Here is a 27,777-nt window from a genome sequence, read left to right on the forward strand (position 1 = left end):
GTGAAATTCTGTTATAAAATGGTTTGACAATCACAGTACCAAACAGTCATTTCCTGGCTATTACGCATCGCAGACATAGGCTAGTAGTCTAAGAAGCTGCCACGGACCAAGGCAGAAGGCAACACAAAGAATAGCTAAAATTATGGTTGAGAACTTGAGACAAAGGGAATTCTGTCACAATTATTATCAATACGCTTGTCCTTTACACTCTTATCTTACATCATAATTGTATTATAAATTTGTGTTTTTTTCCACTACCTAGGTAGTGGCAAATAGATTTATTCCATCAGTCTTTTTTATGCTTGTGTTCTACATAGTGGTAGTTCAGTTGTCAGGTACGAGCGTGACTCTATAACAGGTAGTAGTATTGGCTACTTTTTACTTAAGTACATTTTAGAGCCCATACTTTATACTTTTACTTGAGTAAACAAGTTTAGTCAGTACTTCAACTTTTACTTTAGTACTTTTAAACATGAGTATCTGTACTTCTACTTAAGTAAAGGATGTGTGTACTTTTGCCATCTCTGCCTTTCCGTGGTTTGCAATTGTAAGCTTAAATGAATGATTTAAAAGATGAGCTGCCGGGTATAATTTTGTGGTATGAGTTTAATATCTTTGAGTCTTCGAAAATTGTCAAATCTCATTGGTTTTTGAGTGTCTTAGAACCAATATGATTTGACAATAAGATATGTGACGTCGGCATGCGTCATTACGTACGTAGTTTTCTCATCTATACATGTTCAAAAACTAACACAACCTATCTTGGCTACATACACTCAAAATACAAATTGTTTTTACTCATTAAACATATCGTTTTGCTTTAGGAGACATTTAATAAAACCCTGGTGTCGAGTACTTTTATGATGGATACATGCGCTATTTTGGAGCTACAAAACCGGGACACAATTCATTACCATTACAAAGCTAGAAAGAACAGGATATTTCTCAAAATTACTCAAATTGTGTCCGGCTGACGCAATAATGTCATATACACCAAGGCATATACATGGCAAGAGGGTGAGTAATTTATGAATTAAAACTCATTTTTGGATGAACTATTGCTTTAACCCACGTAAAGATAAATACTAGGGATGCACGATAAATGATCAGCCATATCGATATCGGCCAATAAATGGTAATTTTTAGTGTTTTTGGTATATATTATAGCTTATAAATCATTTCCTCTGTTTGAACCACTTCAGCTGCACAGTTAAAATCTAGTACAGCACTGTCTTTCTGTCATGATCATTCACTCACTGTTATAAGTAAAACACGGTTGATGTAGGTACAGTATGTAGATATTTATGAATCTGTAAATTACAGGAACAAATTTTATTTCAATTTCATGTTTCAAACACCAATGGCAATGTAGAGGCAAAAATTACGGACTGCAGCTTTAAACAGCCATGAATGTGATTTGCTACTTGCTATTGTCACTCAGAAGTAAAAGGTATTTTGAGGATAGCATGAAAAAAATATAAGTCATCCATATTTCTGGTTTTCACAAAACACCAAGACATTTATACATTTTACATGTGTATATCTGCATACACAATACACAGATAATGAAATAACCGAGCAAGTGTGCATGAGCGTGTGTTACCTGTGTCTATTATAATTGGCCATGTTTTTATGTTGACAGTGGCTCCTGCTTCTTTAGATCTGAGAATCCTTGTTAAAACCTGAGTAGTGAGAATGCAGGCAGCCTTACTGACCTGAAAGTGAACAAAGAAGCCGCAATGTTATGCGTGTCATTGCTTAAAGGCCTTAACAAAAAAGCAGTTACCGGCAAACATACATAAACAAAGAACAAAAATATGTTTTTTAACAAATCTGCAAACGTGCATGTGACTTACATCGATAATCATGCGGACAGTGGGCAAAGTGGCAGAGAGGTTCTGCGGATGTGGAGGCCTCACGGTGACGGGAATACAGCCGGCATACAAACAGCCGTAAAATGCTGCGATCAGATCTATACCTGCACACAGAGCATTCATATGCAATACATTAGCTTGTGCATCTCTGAGAACACCCTTCATATCATGACTAACTAATGTCATCTATGGTTCTCAAACTGCTGTACGCGTACCACTAGCGGTACTTGAAGAGACCCCAGGTGGTACGTGACACGACAGAAAATTAAAAACTCTACATTTCGTGTTTTAAATACAATGTCGAATGTTTAATACATGATCGATAAATACGGAATACATCTCAGCTTATGTGCAATTTTAATATAGTTGTAGGAATTATTGTTTATTTATCATTGGTCGATGTAATTCAGGCACATGACAGCTCAAACACAGAGCGGGAGCAGACAGACGCTTGTGCGTCTCTCACTCTCTCTCTCTTCCGATGAGCTGCGTGCAAATGAAGCTTCTTATGTATTTCTGCACTTGAACCGCCGTTTAAAGCTGTTGTTATTGCGCTAATGAAACATGTGTCTGCATCTACTCGAGGTTAAATCAATGAATCAATGATTTAGTTTTGACGCACCGCTTTGACAAGAACCGCTGCAGTAAAGTGTAAGGGGCGGTTTGTTATACAGCTGTATAAGAATACGTATGTATTTAAGTATACGCATATTTATTTATCTTCTGTGTTCAATATTATTTCCACATTGTTTGTCTTTAATAAATCAGTTTGTAGTCTTTATGCAAGTCCCCACAAAATTCATAAATCCCCCATAAGAGTCATTTACAGAGCCCTGTTTACAGTGCACGACAGAAAAGTGTTTTGTGTCCACTATTACTGCTGACTAACTTGAAAAACATGGAAAAAATTGTTCTTTAGTTTGAAAACAACTGGTAAATAAAAGTCTTTGTATTATTAAAAATACATTAGAATTGGGGGACAAAGTGTAAAGATAAAGATTCACAGCTATGAATTTGAGAATTTATTCATATGATTTTCTATAGCGGTCATTAGGTGGTACTTGGAACAACTCATTTTATTAAAGGTGGCACTTGATCTGAACAGTTTGAGAACCACTGATCTATAGTAATAATTCAGTACCGTACCATACAGTAACTGAAAGCAATTAAAACCACACAGTCTGAACTGGTCTAGTCTAGTCTAGTATGGTGTGGTATAGTGTCTGCCTAAGCATTTGTGTGTGCATCTACGTAAGACATCGTGTGCGTTACCTGGTGGATATAGAAGCACCACATTCTCTCCAATGTTAATACCACTTCTCTCCATGAGAGCAGCAGCAATCTTCTCTGCTCTTTTATGAAGTTGAACACATGTAGCTGTGCAAACAGCCACTCCCTACAAAGAGAAAGAGGGAGAGATTGAAAGCGAGACGGATACAGATGATATATACATGGCAGATCACAGGCCAACAAATCACAGTTGGTCATTGTGGGTTTGTAACTGTGTCACATTAACTCCTTCCAAGTGTTTTACTGGTGTGTGTGTGTGTGCGGCCTTGTTTTTATATCCCGGTGGGGACCTAAACCTGAATGCACACCAACTCATGGGGACTCGTATCACCGTGGGGACCAAAATTGAGGTCCCCATGGGCAAAAAAGCTTATAAATCGTACAGAACAATATTTTTAAAAAATCTAAAAATGCAAAAATGTTTTCTATGATCTTTAGGTTTAGGGGATAAAATATACCGTTTGTACAGTATAAAAATGATTACGCCTATAGACTGTCCCTCCATGGAGATAATAAACCAGACGTGTGTGTTTGTGTGTTATACCTTTGCATTTAACAGCACAAAGAGTGTGTGGTCAGGGTCTGTTTGTGCTCTCCACTGTAAAGCCTCAGCGAGGAACTGATGCTGAGAAATTAAGAATCATTATGAGATTAATATCATGTATTAATATCAACATTTCACAGCAGTAAAATGTTTAGCTCGATCACATAACATAATAAAGAAATACATAAAAAAAAACACATAATCAAAGTATATGTAAGCGAAGTTCCATTTAGCAAAATGACAAATAACTGTGTACTCTTTAAATTTGAATCAACTTTTCTGTAATGTCAAAAGACACAAGAAGATGTGTTAAGGTGTGCCGATGACCTCAGTGCTTACCATCATCGTAGGCCACATGCACAGCTGCATCCACACGCAAGCATTAAAATATCACAAAATGCATTTCAAACAAACAACCTGACCATAAACTGACTGCATTATTTAATGCACATCTCAAAGACTCACAATTAAATGTTGCAATGTATGAGCTTACCTTCCTGACCAGGTCTTGGTCCTCAATCAGTCCCAGGTCCCGGCCCGCAGCCTGTGCAATTCTCTTCCCAGCAACCAAATTACCCACCATGATGGATGCAGGGCCGACGCCAACTATAAATACAATTCGGTAAGAGGGGAAAGTCACGTATGCACATACGGTTGGTTAACATTGAGGATTCTCTGACTAGGGCTGTCACGATTATGAAATTTGATTGACGATTAATTGTCTAATAAATCATTGCGATTATGAGGATTAATTGTCTGTTTTGGGGCTTTGCCGATTATGACGATTAATTGTCTGTTTTTGAGCTTTGACATTTAATTCTCATACATTTTTGATTCAGCGTTTGAAACGATATTGTTCTGAATGCAAGACTATGTTTTTTTCTTGGAAATACATCGGAAAAAATTGGGTCATCATATATTTAAGGTTTAGGCTTTTAGCTGTCAATAATACAACCACCAAATACTTGTAAATTAAGTAAATTGATCAGGTTAGCCACCATTAAAATGCTATCAGTCTTAGAAAAGCTTCTAGTCTGTTTTTTTCTCACTTGCAAGACTACAATTAAATTTTACTTGTGTGTTAATGAAATTTTGGTAGACTGGTTTTCACACTGAGATTTGCTTAAATAATATTAAATTGTACTGCAGGTAATTTGTATATGTTTTAGTTTTTTTTAAAAGTGATTGTGTTGTGGTGGTACATTTTACAAGTATTACCATGCTTTATATATAACAATATATACACTAAAATATGCAATATGCAGATACACTACAGCTCCCCCTAGTGTCTTCTATAGAGATGTGCAATAATTGCGATGATCTGAAACCATCGTGATGAGGTCAAACAATCGCGATGAGACGATTATTTAATAATCGTGACAGCCCTATGTCTTACACACACCTGGTTGTTTCTGGCGTGGTTTGGGCATGTTGGTGACGCAGGTGTGGGGGCACATGAGGATGTTGCATGGGTGCAGCGCCCCCTCCAGGAAGAGTTGCTTAGTGTCTGAGATGTGAATACCCCCTAGGGGAGTTTTGGGTAGCGTGTTGGCGGGAACCAGGGCAAGGCAATACAGTCCCACCTGATGAATACTGTCAATTGCCTGAAGTCAAGAAACAATACAATACAAATCAAATGATACTTATCAATTTGTTGTAGAAAATGCGAGCGTTAAAGTCGTTGTTTTAAAAAGTGTACCTGTAGGACCCGACTCATCCACTGAAAGCTATCTTCCTCACTGGCATCAGGTCTCTGCTCTGCTACTATGACAATCCTCTCATCGAAGAACACAGTCACTGAGAACACAGCGATCCTACAAAACACACACTTCACATTTCAAATCTACTCTCATTAAAACAAACAAATCCATCATTCATTACACAAAAGCAACATCAAAACAAATTGTCAACACACATTGTGTCAAAATTGGCTGTTAAACAGCATTTTTGGACCTCAAAAGCAAGTTTGAATGCTATTACTGAAATGAATGTGCACCTGCAATGCCCCACAATTCTGTGTAGATGACCAATTTTACCAGGATTTCATAAATAATAGTGCTTCATTGACCTTTGTAGTTTTGAAAGTTGTACATGTACAGGTTGTACATACAAACACCCTCACCTGCCTCTGTATACAGTCTTGACAGGTTCCACAGCGAGCGCCGTCGCAACTAGATCATCAGCATTGTGACGACGACCGCTGACCATCAGCAAGCCCTCATTCTTACCCACCACAAATATCAGACTCCCCTGAACAAAGAAGATGAAGGAAAGATTAGAAGGCATAACTACCAAAAGTTATAGCAGCACTGTTCCTCTCTCAGTGCTGTAGTCAACACATGTAAAAGACCAAAACTGTGCTGGCTTTATTTTCCACTTACCGGTCCAACAAACCCCAGTAACCCGGATCGCACGAATGGGATTTCACCAATAGGAGCACCACTAGCGTTGACTGGAATCACCTGTAAAGTGTACAACAACGCAACCATTTCCAGAAATGATTGTTCGTGCACGAAGTTACATCATAATGTTGCCATTGACTGCCGTACCTCAAAGTTGTTTTTGGTAACCCCAGGCAGACCGTAGTACATGGTCCCGCCGGCACGAGAGTTTACAACGATCTCTCCAATCTCATCCGTCTTACACAGCATAGGCGGCCCGTCCGGTTTTACAATGCACATCAATGCTAACGCACAATACACACAGATTTAATTCATGCATACATAACCACAAACTTTGTGCAAAAAATGACCATGCCAGTACCATGAAATCAGATATTAACATGAACGTTTTATGTATCGCATGGTATGGAATGACTACAAAAATCATACACCATGGTATTAACATTGAAGTTCTTCAGAGAATATAATGGTACTACTACTATCATCGTCCTTGTTTTAAAAAATAAAGATGAAAATACGATGCAGTTGGTGGTTTGATGTAAAACATGCATAAACATTACAGATTCCTTATTGTTTTATGACACAACACACCTCCAGGCATGACATGTCCCACATCCTGTACAGTAAGAGCAGAGTTCTTGTCTTCAGTATTGACCCTGATGACTCCATGACTCAGACCAGTCATTGACAAGACGGCTCTCGCTGGTAGAGGAGCACCAGAGACCCCAGGCCTAAAGAAATATATCAAATATTTTTGATTTGTAGATTAAAAATGCAGCATATTATTCAAATTCTTTACCTGCGTATGGCAACTGTCATGGCCTCAGGGGATGTAGCACACGGGCAGATGACCTCCGGCTTCAGGCCATGAGCCTGGAATACGTTCAAAAATGCATCACATGATGAAACTGACCCTAAATTCAGAAAGAGATGGAGACGGAAAGAAAAAAAACAAATGAATGTATAATAGCAGCATAAATAACTTTCAAACGAACAGCATCTCTGAGGCTCGTGAGCGTAACTCACAGGGATTGGCTCCGTCTGCAACAATCAGCATGCGCAGAGAGGCCAGACTGGTTTCTCTCTGATCTCTGTGTGCCATCATCGCCCAGTGCAGATCACGGCACTTTACCAGGGCCACCCGCGCTACAGGAGTACATCCAATTGTCAGACCACAGCTTTTGCGTGCGGTGAACAGACATCTTTTTAGTCACGCGTCCGTGTGCATCTTACCTTTGTGTATGTGAACTCGCTGAACCCAGGACAGTGGACAGGCCTTCATTACTGCATACGGAACACTGATGGTGTGGATTCGGTTCATCACACTCTGGAACATACACAAAAACACAGATGTTATTGCATAAAGGAAACAAAGACTATGTAACCAATACCATTTTTTAATTTTGACATTGTTTTCAAGAAAATTGAGCGTTTCCCCCCTTCCAATGTCAAGGAGCCCATTTTAAATGACTAATCTCCATTATAATTACTGTACATTTACATTTATTCGTTTGGCACACGCTTTCATCCAAAGTGACTTACAAGTAGGAGAGCATATGAACATTTTGTCAGCATGCTAAACAGTACCGTTAGTTTACAATTACAGTTTACTCTAATGTGAAACACATAGAAAACACTTCACGTCACAAAAAACAAGACAAGTGTAATGTGGAAAAACTAAATATGCTTTCATTTGTTTTTGGAATGAAATAGTTGTAATAAAATTACACAGATATTTCGGTAACACTTTACAATAAGGTTGTATTAGTTAACAGTAGTAAATGCATTTGCTGACATTAGCTAACAATGAACGGTTTAGATTTAGTTTTATAGCATTTATTACTCCTTGTTAATGTTAGTTAATGCAGCAGTTATTCATGTTTGTTCATGTTACATTAACTAATGTTAGCAGACACAACGTTTGATTTTTAAACTGTATTAGTAAATGCTGAAATTAACATGAACTATGATTATAAATGCTGTAGAAGTAGTGTTCATTGTTAGTTTATGTTAGCTAATGCATTAACTAATTGGTAACAAATAGCAACTTATTGTAAAGTGTTACCAATATTTCTTTGTAATCCGGACAAAGCCTCAGTCAAACCATTTTAAACCTGCAATCCGTAACTTTTTATTTATAAAATAAACAAACAAAAAAGGTTTTGCGTAGGTACATAAAAATATAATACATAAAAAGTTTCCTTACCTTACCACAAACTCCAAGTACTTAATAACTTATCATATAAAGCAGAGTTATTATAGTTTTGATTTTAGTTTTATTTAGTTTATATTCATATTTTAAATGAGCTTTTAGTTTTAGATTTTAGTTTTTATGTTCATTTTTGTTAAATATTTAGCAACTTTGTTATCTGCTTTTGTCATTTTATTATTTATTTGTTTGTTTTATGTTGCTATATAAGTTGAATTAATTTGAGCTTTGGTTTTGTTTATTATTATAATTTTTGTGCTTTAAACTTATTTCAGTTTATTTCTGAGGCAACATTTCAATTCTTTGTTAGTTTATTTTTTCCAATACTTTTTAAGCCAATATTTTATTTGATTTCAATAAACAAAAACGCTTTCAAAGTTTTCATTTTAGTAACCTAAAATAACCTTGAAAACTATTGGGTACGATTTCGGGAAGTGTCAATTTGAGATTTTTTTTTTTGAGAAGTATATAAAGCCTGCAACTTTATGTTTCAAACATAGATATTGATATAGTGGCAAGAGATACGAAGGTGTATTATAAACTGTTTATGTATGAATTATGGTCTGTAGTGCCAAAACTGGTGACAAACTCTGATCTACAGACTTTTGACACTCACCGTAAGAACTCCGTGCCACAAACCCATGTCCTTCTTAAAGTCCAAAACATTCACCAGCGTCTCACCTGCGTACAGACGTATGTAGTTACATCTCTGACTATGTAGTGCATAAAGCTGCATTGCTGGTTATTTGATTTAGTGTAGCTGCAATAAAACGATGGTGTTTCCATAGCAACAGAACCACTCACCCTCACAGTAGTTACAGGCCTGAGTAAGTGCCTGGCAATGTGTTAACATGGCAACCTTTGAAACTGCAACACCCATCACTGTACCTTCCTTACTGGCCTTATACTGCATCAGAGAAATACAACAGACATGCACACACATAAACAACAGTTGAAGACCAAACTTTTGAAGATGTCAAAACAAGTAGTCTTATAAATTTGCAATAAAATGTGTGCAATATTCTGTATGTTTATATACTGATTTACTGTTACAATGCAGTAACACGTGATTTCACCTCTATGTATGCTGTGTCAGTGTTGGCTGTCGGGATATGTGGCTGCCAGTCTTTCGACGGCTTGGTGAGGTATTTGGAGTCAGTCACCACCCACTTTAACCTGGGCCAGCCTATCAAAAAGATCCATTATATAGCCACCTCACAGACTTCCTGCACACTTTTGAAATGGGATGGATCATACACACAGTGTGTGTCAGGACTATCACCTTTAAATTGCAATATTTCTCCAGTGGGGGTTTTTGGTAAACCCTTCAGACAGATCTCACTGGTCAGAGCGAGGCCCACCCCACAGCTTCCTAACAAGAAACCAACCTGACTGCTCCCTGCGTCCTGTAATCGCACACAGAAACATTTGAACCACGATGTGAACCAATATCACGCTATTTACATTTGAAAGGTATGTAGAGTGCTCTCGAATGTTTACCTTTCGTGACAGCGGAACTTCAATGGGCACGGGAATGACCTCAGCCAACAAACAGCCATAAAACGCAACCCAAAACATGCCAGGGTCACTGTTAGGATACACCAGCGCCACCTAGGTGCACATCAAGACATAGCATTTTTGGGAAATTCCTTTTAGCTATGCATATTGCTTCATCACGAGATATTAATGTTATGACAGCAAAGTTATAATGCGCAAAAAACTACTGAAAGTTTTCACTAAGAATTATTTTCAGAAGGTCGTCTGTCCTACAGTTTTAAAGGGATAGTTCACCCAATATAAAAATTCTGTCATCATTCAATCACCCTCATGTCATTTCAAACCTATATAACTAAAGATTGTTGGTAACTTAACAACGGTGGTACCCATTCACTTCTATTCTATAGACACAAAACCAATGCAAGCCTATGAGTACCACCGTTGTTCGGTTATGTTAATAATGACAGAATTTTCATTTTTGGGTGAACTATCCCTTAAAAAGGCAGTTTTTCTTACCCGATCTCCTGGTTTGAGGATCTGCTCATTTTTGGTACCCAGTTTGTGGAGGAGAGTGTAGGCCAGCTTCACACTACGACTCCACAGTTTGCCTGCCAACCAAAGTTAATCTCAACCATCAGCCAATCACAACACTCCGTCAAGTATCTTGTAGGTGATCTGGCTCAGTCTTACCATATGTAAGTGTATAAAGCGGTTTCCCAGTGATGTCAAGAGCTGTGAGGGCAGGACTTTTTCCCTGTGTGGCGCCCCATCGGGTTAATGCCGCTTGAAGGGCAGGAGGCCAATTACTAACAACACCCAAAGGCTCCCCCTTCACGGGGATAATCTGCCGACCTTCTGGTTTAGGAGTGTTAGGATCTGCCCGAGGAACTGAGGAGAGATAGAGACGAACAACGGGATTTAAAGGGATAGTTCACTTAAAAGAAATGTAAAAAATTAGCATTCAATTGGCATTCACTAATTTCATCATTTTTTACCTTCCACAATCTCTTCTTGGTCATCCATGAAGTACTCGCTGAGCGGGGGCCGTTTGGGTCGTTTAAGTGTGTTAAGCAGCTGCTGGATCTTCGTGGAGACACGACTGGACACTGGGACACCTACATCAGGATCAGGGTCAGGCAGGGCGGGTTGAGACAGACGAGCAAACACGCACACATACATACTCTCCTCATCTGGGTATCTGCAAATTATGACTAGAGCTCACAATGGCCCCAAAAAGTATTTTGAAACTTAAGCCACACTTTATACGAATTTGAAATAAAGTGGCATCTGCAAACAAATGATGGTAGAGCTATTTTTAAAATTACTTTTCAGAAAAACTTATCATAAAAACTACACATCTCTGGAAGTCTGACATTTAGAAACATTAATTTTAATAATAGTAATAATTAGGGCTGTCAAACGATTAATCACGATTAATCGCATCCAGAATAAAAGTTTGTGTTTACCTAATATATATCTGTGCACTGTGCATAATAATTTTGTATTTATTAACACATACACATACATGCATATATTTAAATATTATTTATAATAATTTGTATTTTTTTTATTTTTGGATTTATGATGAATACTTTTGTATAAAAATATTATTATAATTTTTTTGTGAATACATTGTTGCATCCAAAACATTTTGACATAAGTGTTCAAATACCTTTTTGTTGCCAATGTATATATGGGTAGTTGACAAATATACCGTACATGTGTCCTATGGTGTGACATAGCACAAATTTAGAAAACTAGTAATTATTTAACTAATTCATTTATATGTATAATATAAAACAGTATAAGAAAGATTTATCTTCATTGTTAGTCTTTTCTACATTTTTGCTGTCACCCCACAGGACACATTTACAGTATATTTGTCAACTACCCATACATATCTCACAGTGGTATTTTTCAGTCCTGTCCAAACATATTCACAAAAGGTTTTCGCTACCAAATTAAATCAGAGAAATGTATGTGATTATCTTCTTAATAACATATTCTATTCATCATATACATCAAATACAGAGAGCTATAAAATAGCTTTTATAAAAATGTTACAAAGGCTCAGGAATGAGTAAAACCACATTGTGAGCAAAGTGATTTTTAGTATTTTTATTTTATATTATTTATCTAATTGATAGTTTTAATGTGGCTTGTGCTCTCTCTACGTAACGCGCACACACACACACAGTATACAAACACAGGTTCAAACTACAGGACATGTGCAAGACTAATTGTCACCTCTGGCTACTCTTCTCACTGACAGAGAAAAGCAACATGACACAAGTGGATAAAAGGCAGAACAGGAAAAAGCAACAGGATGCAGTTAATGAAGCAGTCAAGCATAACATTCATAAAGACTCATTGAATCGTCTTTATTAAGATGTAAACACAAAGAAGCATGAAAGAAAGTTATGAGGAGCACTCACAGTCTGACATACATTTTAAAATGTATGTACAATTAATGAACCACGCAAATATGTTTTCATCTCTCTCACTATTTTTTATCTGTATGGATGTTTTGTTTGTACAAGTCAACACACACACACACACACACACACACACACTCAGTACCGTCTGCTGTCTCCATCATGCTGGACCGGCTCTGTCCTCGAGTCATTCCTTGCACCACAGCATTGGCAGGGAGATCCACACGAGAGCCTCTGGCCTGAGCTTGGGATGGTACATCAGGTGGCCCGACTCCTCCTCCTGGATCTGACCCGAAATAACACACATTACATGCATTCAACATTCAACCATGTCTTAAAAATAATGCCTATTCCTCATGCCAGAGTTTTATTTCAGTTTATTTATTTCAATATGTATTTTAGTTTTATTACGTTTTTATTCATATTTAAATGTAACTTTTATTTTGAGATTTTTTTGTTTTTAAGTAAACAATTGATCAACTTTGTTATATACTTTTGTCATTTTATTATTTATTTTTTTATGTTGCTACTTAAGATTATATTTTTATTCTTGTTTATTATTATAATTTTAGTGTTTATTTCTGAGGCAACATTTCAATTCTTTGTTAGTTTATATTTTTCCAAAAAATTTTAGGCCAGTTTTTGATTTGAATTCAATAAACAAAAAGAACGCTTTCAAAGTTTTCATTTTAGCCTCATGCAAACCTCAATGGTTTAAGTCAGTGGTTCTCAAGCTTTTCAGATCAAGTACCACCTTTAGTGGCAGTCGTGGCCTAATGGTTAGAGAGTCGGACTCGTGACGAGAAGGTTGCCAGTTCGATTCACTTCACTTCACTTTAATAAATTGAGTTGTTCCAAGTACCACCTAATGACCGCCATAGAAAAATCACATGAATAAACATTAAAATTAATAGTAGAGCTATCTTTACATCCTCGTCCTCCAATTCTGATGTATTATTAATAATACAAACACTTTTTTATTTACCAGCTGTTTTCAAACTAAAGAACGTTTTTCAAGTTAGTCAGCAGTAATAGTGGACACAAAACACTTTTCTGTCGTGCACTGTAAACAGGGCTCTGTAAATGACTCTTATGGGGGATTTATGAACTTTGTGGGGACTTGCTGAAACACCTGTTAAAGACAGACAATGTAGAAAGAATATTTAACACGGAAGATAAATAAATATTTAGGTATACTCAAACATCAAGAGAACAGCTGTATATAACAAACAGACACACAGGAAACCACCCCTTACACTTTACTGCAGCAGCTCGTCAATGCGGTGCATCAATACTAAATCACAACGCGCGCTTCATTGATTTAACCTCGAGTAGATGCAGACGCATGTTGAATTAGCGCTTTACAACATTAACAACAGCTTTAAACAGCGGTTCAAGTGCAGAAATACATAAACTTAATCTGCACACAGCTCATCAGAAGAGAGAGACGGACTCTCAAGCGTCTGTCTGCTCCCGCTCTGTGTTTGAGCTGTCTGTCACGCGCCTGAGTTACATCGACCAATGATAAATAAACGATAATTAATACAACTATATAAAAATTGCACATAGGCTATATGAGATGTATTCCGCATTTATCGTTCGTGTATTAAACATTCGACATTGTATTTAAAACACGAAATGAATATACAGTTTCTTGTCATGTCACGTACCACCACGGGTCTGCTCAAGTACCACTACTTTGAGAACCACTGGTTTAAATTAACATAACATAAAAATTTGCTGTTTTACTAGTGAACAGCTTTTTGGAATACTTATTATTTCTATATAATAGTTTAACTGTATATTTGACTGCTGTCAAAAATATGTGTACTTGTTTCATGTCTAACACATTTTTTGCGCTCTTTCGTGTTGAAAAAAATTCATATTAATATGACTTGTTCAGTTTCTTTTTTTTTATAAACCGCTATGTAATAAATAAAAATCAGTCTAATACAATTCCATAAAATCAAAAATAAAATCAAGCCCCACCCTGTATAATTGTTTTGCTGAATAATCCATTTTAATCTAAAAAGCACTACATTATAGATGTTGGAAGTATTATCCTTACAATAAATGCTGTGTAAATAGTGTCTACAGAGATGCAAATGGCATTTCTTGTTGTTTTTAAATAACTATCAATTAACGGAAGCCCAGTTGCGCTAATGGCAGTCTACATATTGTCTACAGGTATTGTTAACATCTCTTGACATTTTACACACACTCAGGGTAAGTCATGTGCAGGAAGAACACACTCCCTTAATAAATACAGACTGGAATCAAGCGCATATTAAAGCATAATAGATGATCAGTCCTAAACCGCATAGTAACTTGAGCACGTCTCAAGTCTTTAGTATTTATTATTTCATCAGGTGCTATGTAAGGATCAATCATTCATAGGCTTTAAATACACATGCTTGACAAGAGAGCGGGGGAGAGGCTAAAGGAGTGAGGCCTACGGAGGGGGCGGTGACAAATTCATAACTCACACAGCAATGGGCTCTATGCATGCGTGACTTCCGCGTTTCACAGGAAGAACCCTAGGCAGTTTCCGGTTGGGGAGACTTAAAGCAGAGAGAAATGGAAAAATGAGAAAATAGTTCAATTTAGCAGATGCTGTACATTGCGGCACACAGCAGTGGTATATAGAAACGGCGTTCTATCGTATTTTAATATTATAACAAAATGTTAACTTATGAAAGTATAATTTCAAATACGGTAGAACAGCACTTCTATATACCACTGATGTGTGCCGTATTGTACAGCATCTGCCAAATTGATCTATTTTCTCATTTTTCCATATTGTTCATGCAACGTGGAAGTCACGCATGCATATAGCCAATTCTTACACACACAGGGCAAAGTGAAAATTTGCTAACACTTGATTTTACCTCTTCCTATTCTTCTCACTGATAGTCAAGAGACAAACAAATAAACAAAACAATAATTTCACATAAATAAAGCTGCTTAGAAACAATTGCGAAATAAAAAAGAGATGAACAATGACTGGATAAGCATCTAAAAATGATGTGGGGTAATGTGTGGCACACTAACCTATACGTGTTGCAGCGAAGGCCTCTGCCAGGGCGGAGGGCTGTGAGTGCGAGTGGGGCGGCTGAACCTGGTGAGGAGGAGGCGGGGCCTGTTGAGACTGCGCGGCCTGGGCGGGGCGAGACTCTCCATGAGACAGAGTGGAGGAGGCAGAGGAGGAGGTGGAGGAGCCGTGAACAGAACTATTGATCCAGGTGTCTGGAGACTGCTGTGGCCCTGCACTTTCACTTGACACTGCCTCATCTTCAGAGGAAGAAGAGGAGTCTGCGAGAGAAAGATGCAAAAGAAAATATGAAAGAACAGGTATTTTAACAACTGAATAGTAAGCTATGTAAACTATGTTTCTCAGTTCACATAGGCAAACAGATACTTTATTACTGTATGTGCTGTAGTATTAATAACTGTCTCTAGTATGCGAGTGTAACAGTTTTGGTGTGTTTATGTATGGAATCTTACCTGGCGGGGTACAGTTGTCTATTGGTGACTGTACGTAAGTGGAGCGCCGTTTGGTTGGCATGGGCAGCGCCATCTTTTCCTCCTTATGCTTTGCCAATGCTGCTTGAACCGCCTCTGTATGAATGTCTGAGAAAAAAGGTCAATTTCGTGTCATAAGACACGCGAGCACCAATATGATTGTTATCAACGTGCCGCCATTATTGAACTTACAACTCTGTGCAGTATATTGCCATTGATACATGATGTATCGATCGCTAAATAAGATCAATTTATGTATTGGTTTACTTCAGAGGACATTTATTAGACCACTGGAATAATCTGGATGATTTTAATAATGGACGTGTGTGCATTTTTGAAGTCTCACCACGTTGGCTTTTATACAGTATAAGAAGATAACATGAAGGCATTTAATATAAAATAATATTGAAATGAAAGTTCAACTGAAGAAGCAAAGTCATATACATTTTAGATGACACGATAGTGAGTAAATTATGAGGGAATCTTCTTATTTCTGTGAACTTTTCCCTGAGATGAAGGGGCATGGTTTTTCCGTGATAAAGTGTGGTACGATTTAAAGAATAATTCAGTGAAAGGCGTCTTCTGTTTTTCTAAACAGCTCCTTAACCAGCAGGCTATCACCCTGAAGACAGGGCATTTTGGTAACACTTACATAACAAGGACATGAACATAGATTATGTAGTGAATTCAACAGAACACTGCAGTAGTGAATTACAAAAAAACTTCCCAAACACTCCTCCAGGGTTTTTCCTGCATAAAGAAATTGGAGGCGGCTGCCTCCGTCAAATGTCGTGCCGCTCCAAAATTACGTCGGGTGTCTTCACAAGAAATGCTGCGTGCATTTAACAGACTGTCATTCGTAACTGCAGTTGCAGCATTACGCCACAGTGTTTCGTTATCAGCACACTGAGGCGCTAAAAAGAGTTGCAGAAAAAGTAATTGTTTTACATCCAAGTACGTTTAATTTCTTGAAATTTCTTAAATTAACATGACGTACTTCATTGTAATGTCTTTAGCTGTGCAGTTGGATCGTTGAATCAGCGTATACTGTACACAGCGAGTTCGCCAGTATGAACGCACATTGCATTCAGAACGACTCGCACACGAATGACTCATTTGAACCGATTCATTTAAACTATTGAACTTTTCAGTCACTAGCGAATATAAGAGATCACTGAATCATTTAAAGTGAACCACAGAGAATGCAAGATGTGAATGAGCTTTGCTCATTTAGTAAGACTGGTTAATTCAGTTGGCTATTGTGGGCTGAAAAGTAAATTTTTTGAAAATGATAAAAAAGCTTTATTTGATAAAAAAAAAGTTGGTTTGGTTGAATAAAAGTATTTTATATAACTTAATAATTGTCATTTTCATCAAATTTTATTAGAAAAAAATAAAAGGTCTGGTAGGCCTACGTGTGTGTACAAGATCAGGATGGCACCATCTCTGGCTCATTTTGAGCCAGGAAAAACCCTGTCCTCCCATTGGTTGGTCACACAAATATGGTATTGCTCCGAACTCAAACCATTGAATTAGCCAATGCTGCCATATCTGGCTTGTCAGAGGAAACACAGTAATGTTTTTAAAGGGATAGTTCACCCAAAAATATTTTTTTGTCATCATTTACTCACCTTCGAGTTGTTCCAAATCTGTATAAATGTCTTTGTTCTGATGAACACAGAGAAAGATTTTGGAAGAATGCTTATAACCAAACAGTTCTTGGATGGTTCTTCAATGGGATTGACTATCATAGTAGGAAATAATACTTTATATATATTTTTTGTTCTGTTGAACACAAAATATGATATTTTGAAGAATGTAGGAAAGCAACAGTTCTGGGTCACTTTTGACTACCATTGTAATTTTTCCTACTATGGTAGTCAATGATGGCCAAGAACTGTTTGGTTAAAAGCATTCGTCCAAATATCTTTCTCTGTGCTCAACCAAACAAATACATTTATACAGGTTTGGAACAACTAGAGAGTGAATAATTCATGACAGAATTTTCATTTCTGGTTGACCAATCAAATAAGTTATATTTTTAAGTAATACATTCATATTACTCTGGCCATCAGTCACTTTGCTATTATGATATCGGCATCATTAAAAAGCATTGGTTGACCATTACCATGAACTGATGAAACAACAGAGGAGTATAAAATAATTCAAGATAAAAATACTGTTGTTCCAAAATTAAAAATACTGTTGTTGTATACTTGTTCCATGAATACAAGTTCGGATGGTTTTGATGGTGAGTAAATAATGATTTTTACATTTTTATTTTTAGGTGAATTATCCTTTTAAAACATATAGCCTACAGTAAGCAACATGCCATCTTTCTATAGCCACAGTGGAAAAGAAATACCCAATGACTCATTTCATTTAGGCAGCCATTTTATACAAGAATGTGGTCAAAGAACAGGCAAATATTACCATATGCAGAAAATGACATCTGCAGGAACTGCGTAAACCTCACACTCTATAAATCTCAAGAAATGCCAGTCTATATACAGCTCTATAAATAGTACTTCAAAAAACCTGTAAAGATCTATTACAAAGTTTTAAAGGTGAAGTCTAAATATTTCATGTTAAAATTCTCCTGTCTTAGTATAATGTGCCAGGAAAATTATACGAAAGGAACCTCTGGGTCAACCAAAATGTGAATTTAAGGTGGGATGACCTGTTTGTCCACCCAATGGGCTGGAAAAAAGGGACTGTGAGAATATTATTTTGCAATTCCATTTGTTGCCTTGGGTGGTGCGAAAATGACACACTTCACCTTCGTGTCTTTCACTGACGTGGTAGATTAAAGCAACACTTCGTAGTTTTTCGACCTTAAAGTAATGTCTCTAAAATTATTTCAGTGGTAGAACAACTCTTAACTGGACGAATTCTACTCCCGCTTCTACCTGAGCAGCCTCATAGCTGCTACAACAACACTGTAAGTTCTGTGTTCGGGTCAGTACACACAGCCCCTCCCATCCCCTGCCTGCGGTTTCCAAACGACGTTTCTGCGTTTGTTCCACCGTTTCTGTTCCATCAGCTTGGTAAACAAATTCACGTGTATTGCGCTGCACACGGGGAAGCTTATACAGTGACAGCATTTACGACACTGATAACAGACAATTGCGCTTATCAACCACATGGGGGAACCATAAGAAAAAGTTCTCAAGTGTTGCTTTAAATAAACAGAACCAAATCTGCTGTCATCAAGTAACTTATTTGTCAGTATCAGTAATACATTTATTTTGGGGGAAAATGTGAATAATTGCATTGCAGGCTGATTTAAGGTGTGCCTCTAAAAGTTTTTGCTTGCCCTCCTTAAATTTTCAGTCAGGGGCTACAGTGTTCAGAAGCCCTGAGTATGTTTTACATGCTGTTTTTACCTGATCTGTAACGTTCATCTCTAGTTCCACTACTCCGATGCGTTCGCCGTGTGCGCCGGTGACGAGAGGACGAGGAGGAAGAGGAGTTGGAGGGGCCAGGTTCAGGTGCAGGGGCGGAGCTTGGACCAGGGGACTGTCCATCGTATGCTGGAGGCGGAGCCAAATCTGCAATAATAGCAAAAACAAAATTCGGCCAAATTGACATACACAGCAACATACCCAAGATTTCAGATTATGTAAATGATAAATTGTATAGAGTGGACCAAATACAAATAAAAACATCGGAACTATCTTCCTATATTTCTAGCAACCGCTAGTGTAAACAAATAAGTGAGAGCAATTCAAACTAACACTCTACACATGATCAGTAGAGGGCAGAGGGATTTTGACTTAAACCCTCAACCTCAAGAGAAACAGCCTGAGAGGATGTTTCATAACCACATTAACATATGAGTCAGTGGATAACTAAGAAAAACAAGGAAAGAGAGAGAGCAATATGGCAGAAAAGGAGAAGGGGCGAGTATAAATAAGCAGGAATATTTCTGTCATTCTTACTTTGTATTTGTACCAAGTAGGGCGCTAAAAGTTTGGCCCTCTTCTTCTCATATCCTTTTTGTGTGATGTCACCTTAAAAAGAAAGATAATGCAATTACCATCTGAAAACATGACCATTAAATGCCGTTCACATTTTTTTGACACACCCTGACAGGGGCACCAGCATGACACGAAAAAGTATTCAATCACAGTGAATGGGTTTATTTCGGTATAACTATTGTATGTTAGCGTGCATATTACATGTCTACCAAATATATGAATAAATGGACATGAAATATTGATTTCTTGAGTGAGTGATACATGAGATGCGAAAACAGCACAGCACTATGTAGGAAATCTGATATGTGGTCAGTTCAGTTATCAGGACTATGGTCATTTATACAGTTTAGCAGAAATACTTGACCGCAGAAGGCGTAAGAATGATAGAGTGAGCTGAAATGGCTTTTCTGGGAATCCAATAGGTGTCACATGGTAGCATTTGTTTTAAGACCGCACCAAGAATTATTTCTTTACATATTTATCCACTGCACTACGATAAATACATTCTGAGTAGTGTCCTAATGTTTATGGACCCACTGTATGTGAACTCCATACACATACATCCCATACGTCAATATCGCACAATATGCAGTAGAAAAAAGTAATACCAAAAGTTCAACACATTCTTGCATTTGTCGACCATTGGTGTGAGTAAATGCTGCATCTGTGTGCTTGTGAGTGGGAAATAGAGCAGAATGTGTAATCTAGTGGGATTATGAGGGATCTAAAGAGCTTTGGTGATGATACGTGTTCAGGGTAAGGAGCACAAAGCTCATTTCAACACGTTTCCCAAAGGGTGAAGATTTTAAGACAAAAATATTTAATCTAATCCCATTCAAATCAAATTGGCCTTGCACTTAAGCTTCCCGCTTGCTCCGAAATGTACTGTTGACAATAAACAGCACAGATTCATGCAAGAAACCAAACGTTTTGTCATTTCCCACATTTAAAGGGATAGCTCACCCAAAATGGAAAATTCTGTCATGAATTGCTCACTCTCTAGTTGTTTCAAACCTGTATAAATTTATCTGTTTGTTTGAACACAGAGAAAGATATTTGGACGAATGCTTGTAACCAAACAGTTCTTGGACCTCATTGACAACCATAGGGATAGGGGTTTTTCTCTGATGCCGATATTTAGAAATCAGGCCAGCCGATGGCCAATATGATGCCGATATGTTTGGCCGATTTTCTTTTTTCCACCTTGATCTCATAAAAACTAACAGTTAAGTAATAAGAAGTGATATAGAATATTGTTTAAATTAAACATTTTTTGAAGACACGTCTCTTCAAATCAGTGCACTTGATTGAGAAAGATTGAGTAAGTGTTTATTGCAGGGTACAAGATAGTAGTCTAATTCACAGTAATAATACATTGCTCAAAACTTTTAAGCACCTCCTGCTGTTCTGAAGCATGCTTTTTGTTTATGTTTGTTGGCAGACACTGCTATAAATCAAATGGTCATAATCTAAGTGAAAACAAAAATAAATCTCTCATATTTCACAGCCTGCTGCTCATAACTGTATGTTTACCTGCCCCGGTCGCATTCATATGTAAATTGTGTGCACTTATTTCATCCATTTGATAGAAAGATCGACCAAAACGCATCTTAATACAAGTATAAACAGAGTCCGACCCAAAGACACATTTAAGCAGGAAAGTTAACGTGCACGTTTTAGCTAGACGTTTTGTCTTTTAACAAGGGTGCTGCTCCATCTCCAAGCTGCTCCATCTCACATGCAGCCTCAGAGGGAGAGAAATCCTCCGGTACAGAAACAGTATTGATAACGTCTATTGAGTTTATCTAGTTATACAATGCAGACTTAGGTAATAATTTAGCCGCTGGGCTCGTCACCAGGTTTTGGTACCCATGCATACATGTAGCCTAAACTATGTGGTTGAGTTGATGTGAGTTCCAAAAAGTTACTCGCGTTCTCAAATAGCATCATATTTTATCAATGAAATATACAAGGCTAGATTAAGAACGAAGGATAAAAAGAATTTAAGTCTTACCATTTTCTTGTGAAGTTATCAGGTAGCTAAAAAGTTAGCAGGCAGAGGGCGACATCACAGTGTTATGCCGGTGGTAATCTGTTTGCCGCAAGAAGCAGCGTCGCGTGTTCCACAACAATGCTTAGCTGCTCACAGATGCACCTGCCTGTAAGGGGCGATTCACAAATAGGGAGCGATGCGGTCGCGACACGCATACGGTGCGGCGCGCACCTTTTTCTATAGGCGCGTCGACGCTGCAACGAGATGGAAATAGTTCAACCGTTTAGAGTACCGCGCGCGTACCACGGGTCATTTGACTAGAGAAAGCGGCGCACGTTTTAGAAGCGAAATGTGAATCGTTCCTTAGAATCATCCTAATTTGCGGCACAATCGGCCAATGCCGATTAATTAAAAAATCTAGAAAATCGGCTCGATTAATCGACCGGCCGATCTCTACACACCAGCACAGATTCGGCTAGTTTAAAATATCATCTTTTTGGGGCAGTTTCCCAGACAGGGCTTAAGCCTTGTCCCAGACTAACTTAAATGTTAGCGTTGTTTTAATCGAAAAAATCTTGCACTGACATATCTCAAAATATATCAGTTGTTTGGTCTCAAGATGCCCACCAGTAATCTTTTTTTGTAACATGTTTTTAAAAATAATTTAAATATCCTAATTTGACCAAGGCCTAGTCCTGCTATAAAATAATCCCTATCCGGGAAACCGCCCCTTAGTGTTGTTTAGTGCCTCAATCGACAAAATACAAACAAAAACACTGACGACAGCTGTAGTTAAACATAATTAAACAAGCTGACTGAACAGAAAAGATCATCAAAAATGCTAGCGTTTCACTTCATTACACTTAAGATTAAAAAACTATTTTGTTGGTGTGGATTATTTTCTAGCCATTGTCAAAAAGCAAACAAACAAAACGTGCTACCTAGCATTAGTAATGCGGTCAGGGGATCTTTCTGCCTCCACCTAAGCTCCACCCACAAAAATGCGTCACAATGTTTACTAACAGTAAAGGCGTCTATAAACGAGTAATTTTGTACTGTGGCTGTCTCAAGCTGTCAAATGTAGCTTTGCCAGACGCTAACGCTGTTTGGGTATTTAAAAAAGGGGAGGACCTACTCAATACGTCCCGCACTGTCTGTCTGTTTAAGTTGAAATTGTGTCAACACATCAAAAAACTCTGCGTGTTTTAAGCCACTTGAGTGTGCCATTAAAAGACAGAAAAACAGAAAGAAGAGAAGAGTCAACTGCCATAAGTAATGCACGAGGACGGAACCCAGCTGCAACATGGGATATTTTTAGCTGTAGTGGACTGTTCTTTGAAGTGTATGTAACTATATCGGGGTGTGTGTAGATGTGCTCATGTTAATTTTCTTTATGACTCTGAGCATCTGGGGTGATATACAGTCGGCTTTTAAGGGATGTGTAAATACGTTACTAACTCAATTGCAAAATAGAGGGTTTTGTTGGCGGATCAAGATGGTCCAGTCCACATTTAGGATTAGATGGATTCCGATTGGTTGTTGCCAGAGTGAGCAACAAAATACTGTAGATTAAGCCTTAAATTCTCTCTTGCATGACATGCGACAACATCACATTGTAAACCCATGTAAAGCACATCCTGTGATGATAGCATAAATGTAACAATCACATCCTTGATTCTTATTTACCTAATATCTTATAAAAGGGTCATCTCTTTTCTTCTGAATACTGCATATATTTTACTGTCAGTGACATTTTCTCTATTCTTGTATACCATTACGCACGCATTGTAATTATGCTCACATACAACAGCCAATGTCGTGTGTGGGCATACAAAATCACAGTAAAGATTTTCTTGGCCCTGGCAGAGGGGAGTTAAGGGAGGAAGTCACTCCTTTCCTTTAAGAGATAAAACTGCACAGATATCAGTGTTTTACTGTAATTATCAGAATTAAAGGTACTTTTGATAAAACGGTGCCTCCGGAAACCCACAAATATCCAGTAGAAATGAAAGCCTAAAATTGGTAAATGTTTACCACTAACAGAGCGTAACATTACCTGTCACAAGACAAATGATGCATATAATGAATTTATTGTGAGTATAAAATATCAAGGAAATATACAGTGCCCAACAGTATATTATAAATTTTAATAAAAAATGTAATACATATTTTAATGAATAAAATAATGTTTAAAATTGAATTTGTATCTGAAAGAAGACCTGACTTTGTAACTATACATGGATAGGAAATGTGATATCTGCATGTAGATATGTTTACATGTATATGTATGTAAGTATGTTTTGTATATTTACACATGTATCCTTATCTCTTTAACCTGAACGGATTTTAATTAGGCTACACGTTTTTCCTGGAAGTATATAGTTTACCTTGTTCATTTATTTTATATTTTTATTTATTTCTATTCATTTTTCCCTTTTGTAAAATAAGGTTAACAATGTAAAATGTCCAAAGTATACTTTAAATGTAAAACAGTACGTTTATTACTGCCTATATGTTGTAAAGACATGCAGATATGCAATACTATTTATTTGCTGTCAAAGGCCATGTACTCTCTTGAATAATCCAAATAAACATAAAATAAATTCCCTATATAATTATTTTATATTTTTAGTAAAAAAATAACCCTTTGGAAGAAATGCAGCTTTCAATATGGCTGATCTTGATCTCTTTCAAAGGAAGTTCTGCCTTCCAGTAAAATAAATAAATGTATGTATATAAATAAATATATGTGTCAAAGACGAAAAAGCATAAAAACAATAACTGTAATACTACTTTAAATTGTTGTCGTTCAAAAATGAAAAAGTATTCCGTTTAATTTAATTGCATTTTTATTTTCGTTTTTCTGAGCAAAAAATAAATATCATACATTTTTCCATATTCTCCAGAAGACGCCCACTAAAATGTCATTCAGTATAACAATTTTGTCAGGCATATTTACAACAAAAATCAATTCATGACATATTAAAAAACTTTCACCCCAAATGCTATCAGTTGTCTTTTTTTTGCCACTATCCTAGGTTTTGCCTATTTGTCAATAAGAATTTTTTACTCATTTAAAGCACAATAACATGTAATATGCTCCCTTATTCTTTTATATATTTTAATATGTACAAGTTAGAATAAGCATGTTGTTTGAATTTGTATAGTCATAAATATTGTGTTACACTGAATGACAATGTAACATTATTCCAGCCAAATTTTAACATTTTATTATCCAAAAACTTAGTTGAAACCATAACGTAGACATTTACTTACATTTTATATGCTTTCTATGGACAAATCACTTTACTTTGTCAATTTCTTTTGATGGGGACAACTTAACGTCTTTGACCCATGTACACACACATACAACTACACTAACATATACCGTATATGTCTGTGGGAGGCTATTGTCACACTGTGACTATTACAGTAATCTGCAAAAAAGCTAAATCTAATTTAAAAAGCTGAGAAACATTCCAGTCAGTTACAGCCCCTAAATACAGTATATACTATTTCTTAAACAATTTATGTAAAACCATCCATTCACTTTACGAACCTTCTTTTTGTCTGGAGTGGTAACAGTATTATAGCATCTTGAACCACAGACAGGGACGCCCTGAATAGATGGCTAGTCCATTGCAGGACATTTATATATGTCATGATCCTGCCACTAGACCACGAGAAACATGACATGATGCGGCATCATGACAGAACCCCATGTTTCATGTGGAGAGGGGTAATTTTGGCCCTTATGGCCTTCCATACATCCTCTCCGGTGTCACCTCTGTTCCCGCCCTCTCGCCTCCTCGTTATTGCTCGTTTATTGTTTCATGCCCTTCACCTGTTCCCCTCTTGATTTATCCCCTTTATAATGCCCTTGTGTTTTCTGTCCTGTGCTGGTTCATTTTGATTCGTGTGGTGTAAGTCCCTGTGTCTTGTCAAGTTTAGTGTAATCATTTTGTAAATTATGTCAAGTGTTAACTGTAGTTCTTGTGTAAGTTTAGTTAGTCTTAGTCCTGTCTTGTTATTATATTCCGTTGTTTTGTTATGTTACCCCCTCGTGGTTTTTTTGTTTGTTTTGTCTTTATTATTTATTAAACGTCTGGTTAACCCCTTACCCGCTGTGTTCACCTGGGTCCTCTGTCCTTGTGTCACCACCCCCCCGTTCCTGACATTATATATATATATAGTATATATAAGTTGTTTAATAAAGGTCTGATGTTATTTGACAACAATCCCTAGACAATGTCTATGGCTTTACCATAAGCAATAAAGCTATTACAAACTAAACCATCTAGGCCTTCAGTGTATTTCTGAACATAAGATACTGTATACAGACCAGCTGCTTGGACTGTGGGAAAATTGGACATGAAGCAGGAATGTGTGTGCGTGTGTGTGTGTGTGTGTGTGTTTGTGTGTGTATTACATATGAGTAATATAGAAAAGAAGAAAAAAGAGGCAAAGAATATTACTTATTGCATTACTGGCCCTGAAACACTATGACAAAACAGAGCTGTCACAATAACTTTCACTCAAGACACAATACAGCCATCTCTCCATTGTCATTGTGTCATTTTTCACAAACACACACACAGTCTTGGATACCCACCACAAGATGGTGACTCACCAAGTTCTGTCAACACTGTATCACACTGTACTGAAGTTTAATTTCATCCACCCCCCCGGTGTCCTTTCGTACACACCCCGACTTCTGTCTCTCTTTGCACACACACACATTTCCTTTTTACCCTCTGGATGATGTCATGTTCTCCAGCACTAACTCTTCGACACTATGACATGGTTTCCTGTTCTGTTGAGAGGATAAAAACAGGCTTGTGTGAGAGAAGATGAAACAGACAGAAGTGGAAACGACAGGGAGTTCAACTAATTCTCATCTGTTCTTGTGTCTTTCTAGACCAAACAACCAATTCTGCAAAACTTGTGGAAACAGTAATGTCAGAGTTACTAGGGTGTGTGCGTGCAGGTGACGACAAGACTCAAATTACTGCCTAACACACCTGAGAACATGCCTAGTCAGGTGCAACCCTCTGAATTTGCTTTGTAATAAACTACATGAAATCGTCTGATCGAGGTTACTTTATTTTTAAAAACAAAAACTATTAAAACATTCTGTTAATTGAACTAAAATAAAATATCAAATGCAATGAAAACAAAAAATAAAATAAAATGACAAAAGCACATAACTTTTATTTGAAATAAAGAAAAATCATTAATTGAGCAGGTAGATAAAAACCAGTGTCCAAACTGCCTCCTTACCTCCTTATGTTTTTAATAAACATTCCTGAATTGAGATGTCGGCTGGATTTCACTGGAAAGTCTGATTTTATCAAACAAACAAAAGAATGTAGTAATCTCCAATTTTATGTTTCTATCAGAGATGGCGATAAAAAGGTTTAAAGTTACAGATTGCAGCTTAAATAGGTCACGTGGGGGTTTTTTTGTCATGTGGCTTGCTTTTAGCTGTTTTGGTGGCATATGGGCTTTGTTGTGCTTTTAGCCTTTTTCGTTATGAATGAGATGAGCCTAAGGAAAACTCTACTGTTACCATAGCAACTGTGACCCTAAAATACAACCCATTCAAATAGATACCCACACGTACCAAAACAACATTAATGCCCACTCAGATCAGATTTAAGAGATCGTTTTTGTCAAAACAAAAGCACAACCCCGATTAAAATGACTGTGTGAGGATTTTACAAGTTATTTTATCCATGTAATATTAACACCCTACTAAAAATTGGGGAATAGGGTTGGTTTTAGAAGGGTTTTGGCCATTTTTTAGCTTGACAAGCTGGTTTAGCCAGTCAGAATGGAAGACTAGATGACCCACTACTGCAGCTAAAACCAGCTAAAAACCAGCTTGACCAGGCTGGAAGACCAGTTTGACCAGGCAGGTCAAGTTTACTGGTGTTAAGCTGGTTTTTGCTGGTCAACCAGCTTGGTTTTAGCTAATTCAGCAGACTGGTCTAAGTTTTGACCATTTTAGCTGGTCAAGCTGACCTACCAG

The 27,777-nt window shown here is 37.3% G+C and overlaps 1 protein-coding gene across 4 annotated transcripts in view; it reads right to left on the reverse strand.

Moving 5' to 3' along the window:
• dip2bb (disco-interacting protein 2 homolog Bb) overlaps window positions 1-27,777 on the reverse strand; it is a 44,668-nt gene that overhangs the window by 7,869 nt on the left and 9,022 nt on the right. The window contains exons 2-30 of one of the 4 annotated variants that reach the window (XM_057337115.1): window positions 19,715-19,786; window positions 19,160-19,324; window positions 15,756-15,881; window positions 15,303-15,563; window positions 12,397-12,537; window positions 12,064-12,081; window positions 10,812-10,931; window positions 10,507-10,704; window positions 10,333-10,424; window positions 9,820-9,930; window positions 9,602-9,725; window positions 9,396-9,505; window positions 9,124-9,226; window positions 8,936-9,000; window positions 7,344-7,437; window positions 7,137-7,256; window positions 6,910-7,024; window positions 6,702-6,841; window positions 6,258-6,394; window positions 6,090-6,170; window positions 5,831-5,958; window positions 5,408-5,522; window positions 5,111-5,312; window positions 4,202-4,314; window positions 4,048-4,071; window positions 3,709-3,789; window positions 3,147-3,270; window positions 1,857-1,978; window positions 1,604-1,715 (exon numbers count right to left, since the gene is read on the reverse strand). In XM_057337115.1, coding sequence (XP_057193098.1) covers window positions 1,604-1,715; window positions 1,857-1,978; window positions 3,147-3,270; window positions 3,709-3,789; window positions 4,048-4,071; window positions 4,202-4,314; window positions 5,111-5,312; window positions 5,408-5,522; window positions 5,831-5,958; window positions 6,090-6,170; window positions 6,258-6,394; window positions 6,702-6,841; window positions 6,910-7,024; window positions 7,137-7,256; window positions 7,344-7,437; window positions 8,936-9,000; window positions 9,124-9,226; window positions 9,396-9,505; window positions 9,602-9,725; window positions 9,820-9,930; window positions 10,333-10,424; window positions 10,507-10,704; window positions 10,812-10,931; window positions 12,064-12,081; window positions 12,397-12,537; window positions 15,303-15,563; window positions 15,756-15,881; window positions 19,160-19,324; window positions 19,715-19,786 — 3,414 coding nt within the window. The remainder of the gene's footprint in view (window positions 1-1,603; window positions 1,716-1,856; window positions 1,979-3,146; window positions 3,271-3,708; window positions 3,790-4,047; window positions 4,072-4,201; window positions 4,315-5,110; window positions 5,313-5,407; window positions 5,523-5,830; window positions 5,959-6,089; window positions 6,171-6,257; window positions 6,395-6,701; window positions 6,842-6,909; window positions 7,025-7,136; window positions 7,257-7,343; window positions 7,438-8,935; window positions 9,001-9,123; window positions 9,227-9,395; window positions 9,506-9,601; window positions 9,726-9,819; window positions 9,931-10,332; window positions 10,425-10,506; window positions 10,705-10,811; window positions 10,932-12,063; window positions 12,082-12,396; window positions 12,538-15,302; window positions 15,564-15,755; window positions 15,882-19,159; window positions 19,325-19,714; window positions 19,787-27,777) is intronic. The other 3 variants (XM_057337116.1, XM_057337117.1, XM_057337118.1) reach the window with 3 other exon arrangements.

Source organism: Triplophysa rosa, linkage group LG7 (genome assembly GCF_024868665.1).
Source record: "Triplophysa rosa linkage group LG7, Trosa_1v2, whole genome shotgun sequence".
NCBI classification, from domain to species: domain Eukaryota; kingdom Metazoa; phylum Chordata; class Actinopteri; order Cypriniformes; family Nemacheilidae; genus Triplophysa; species Triplophysa rosa.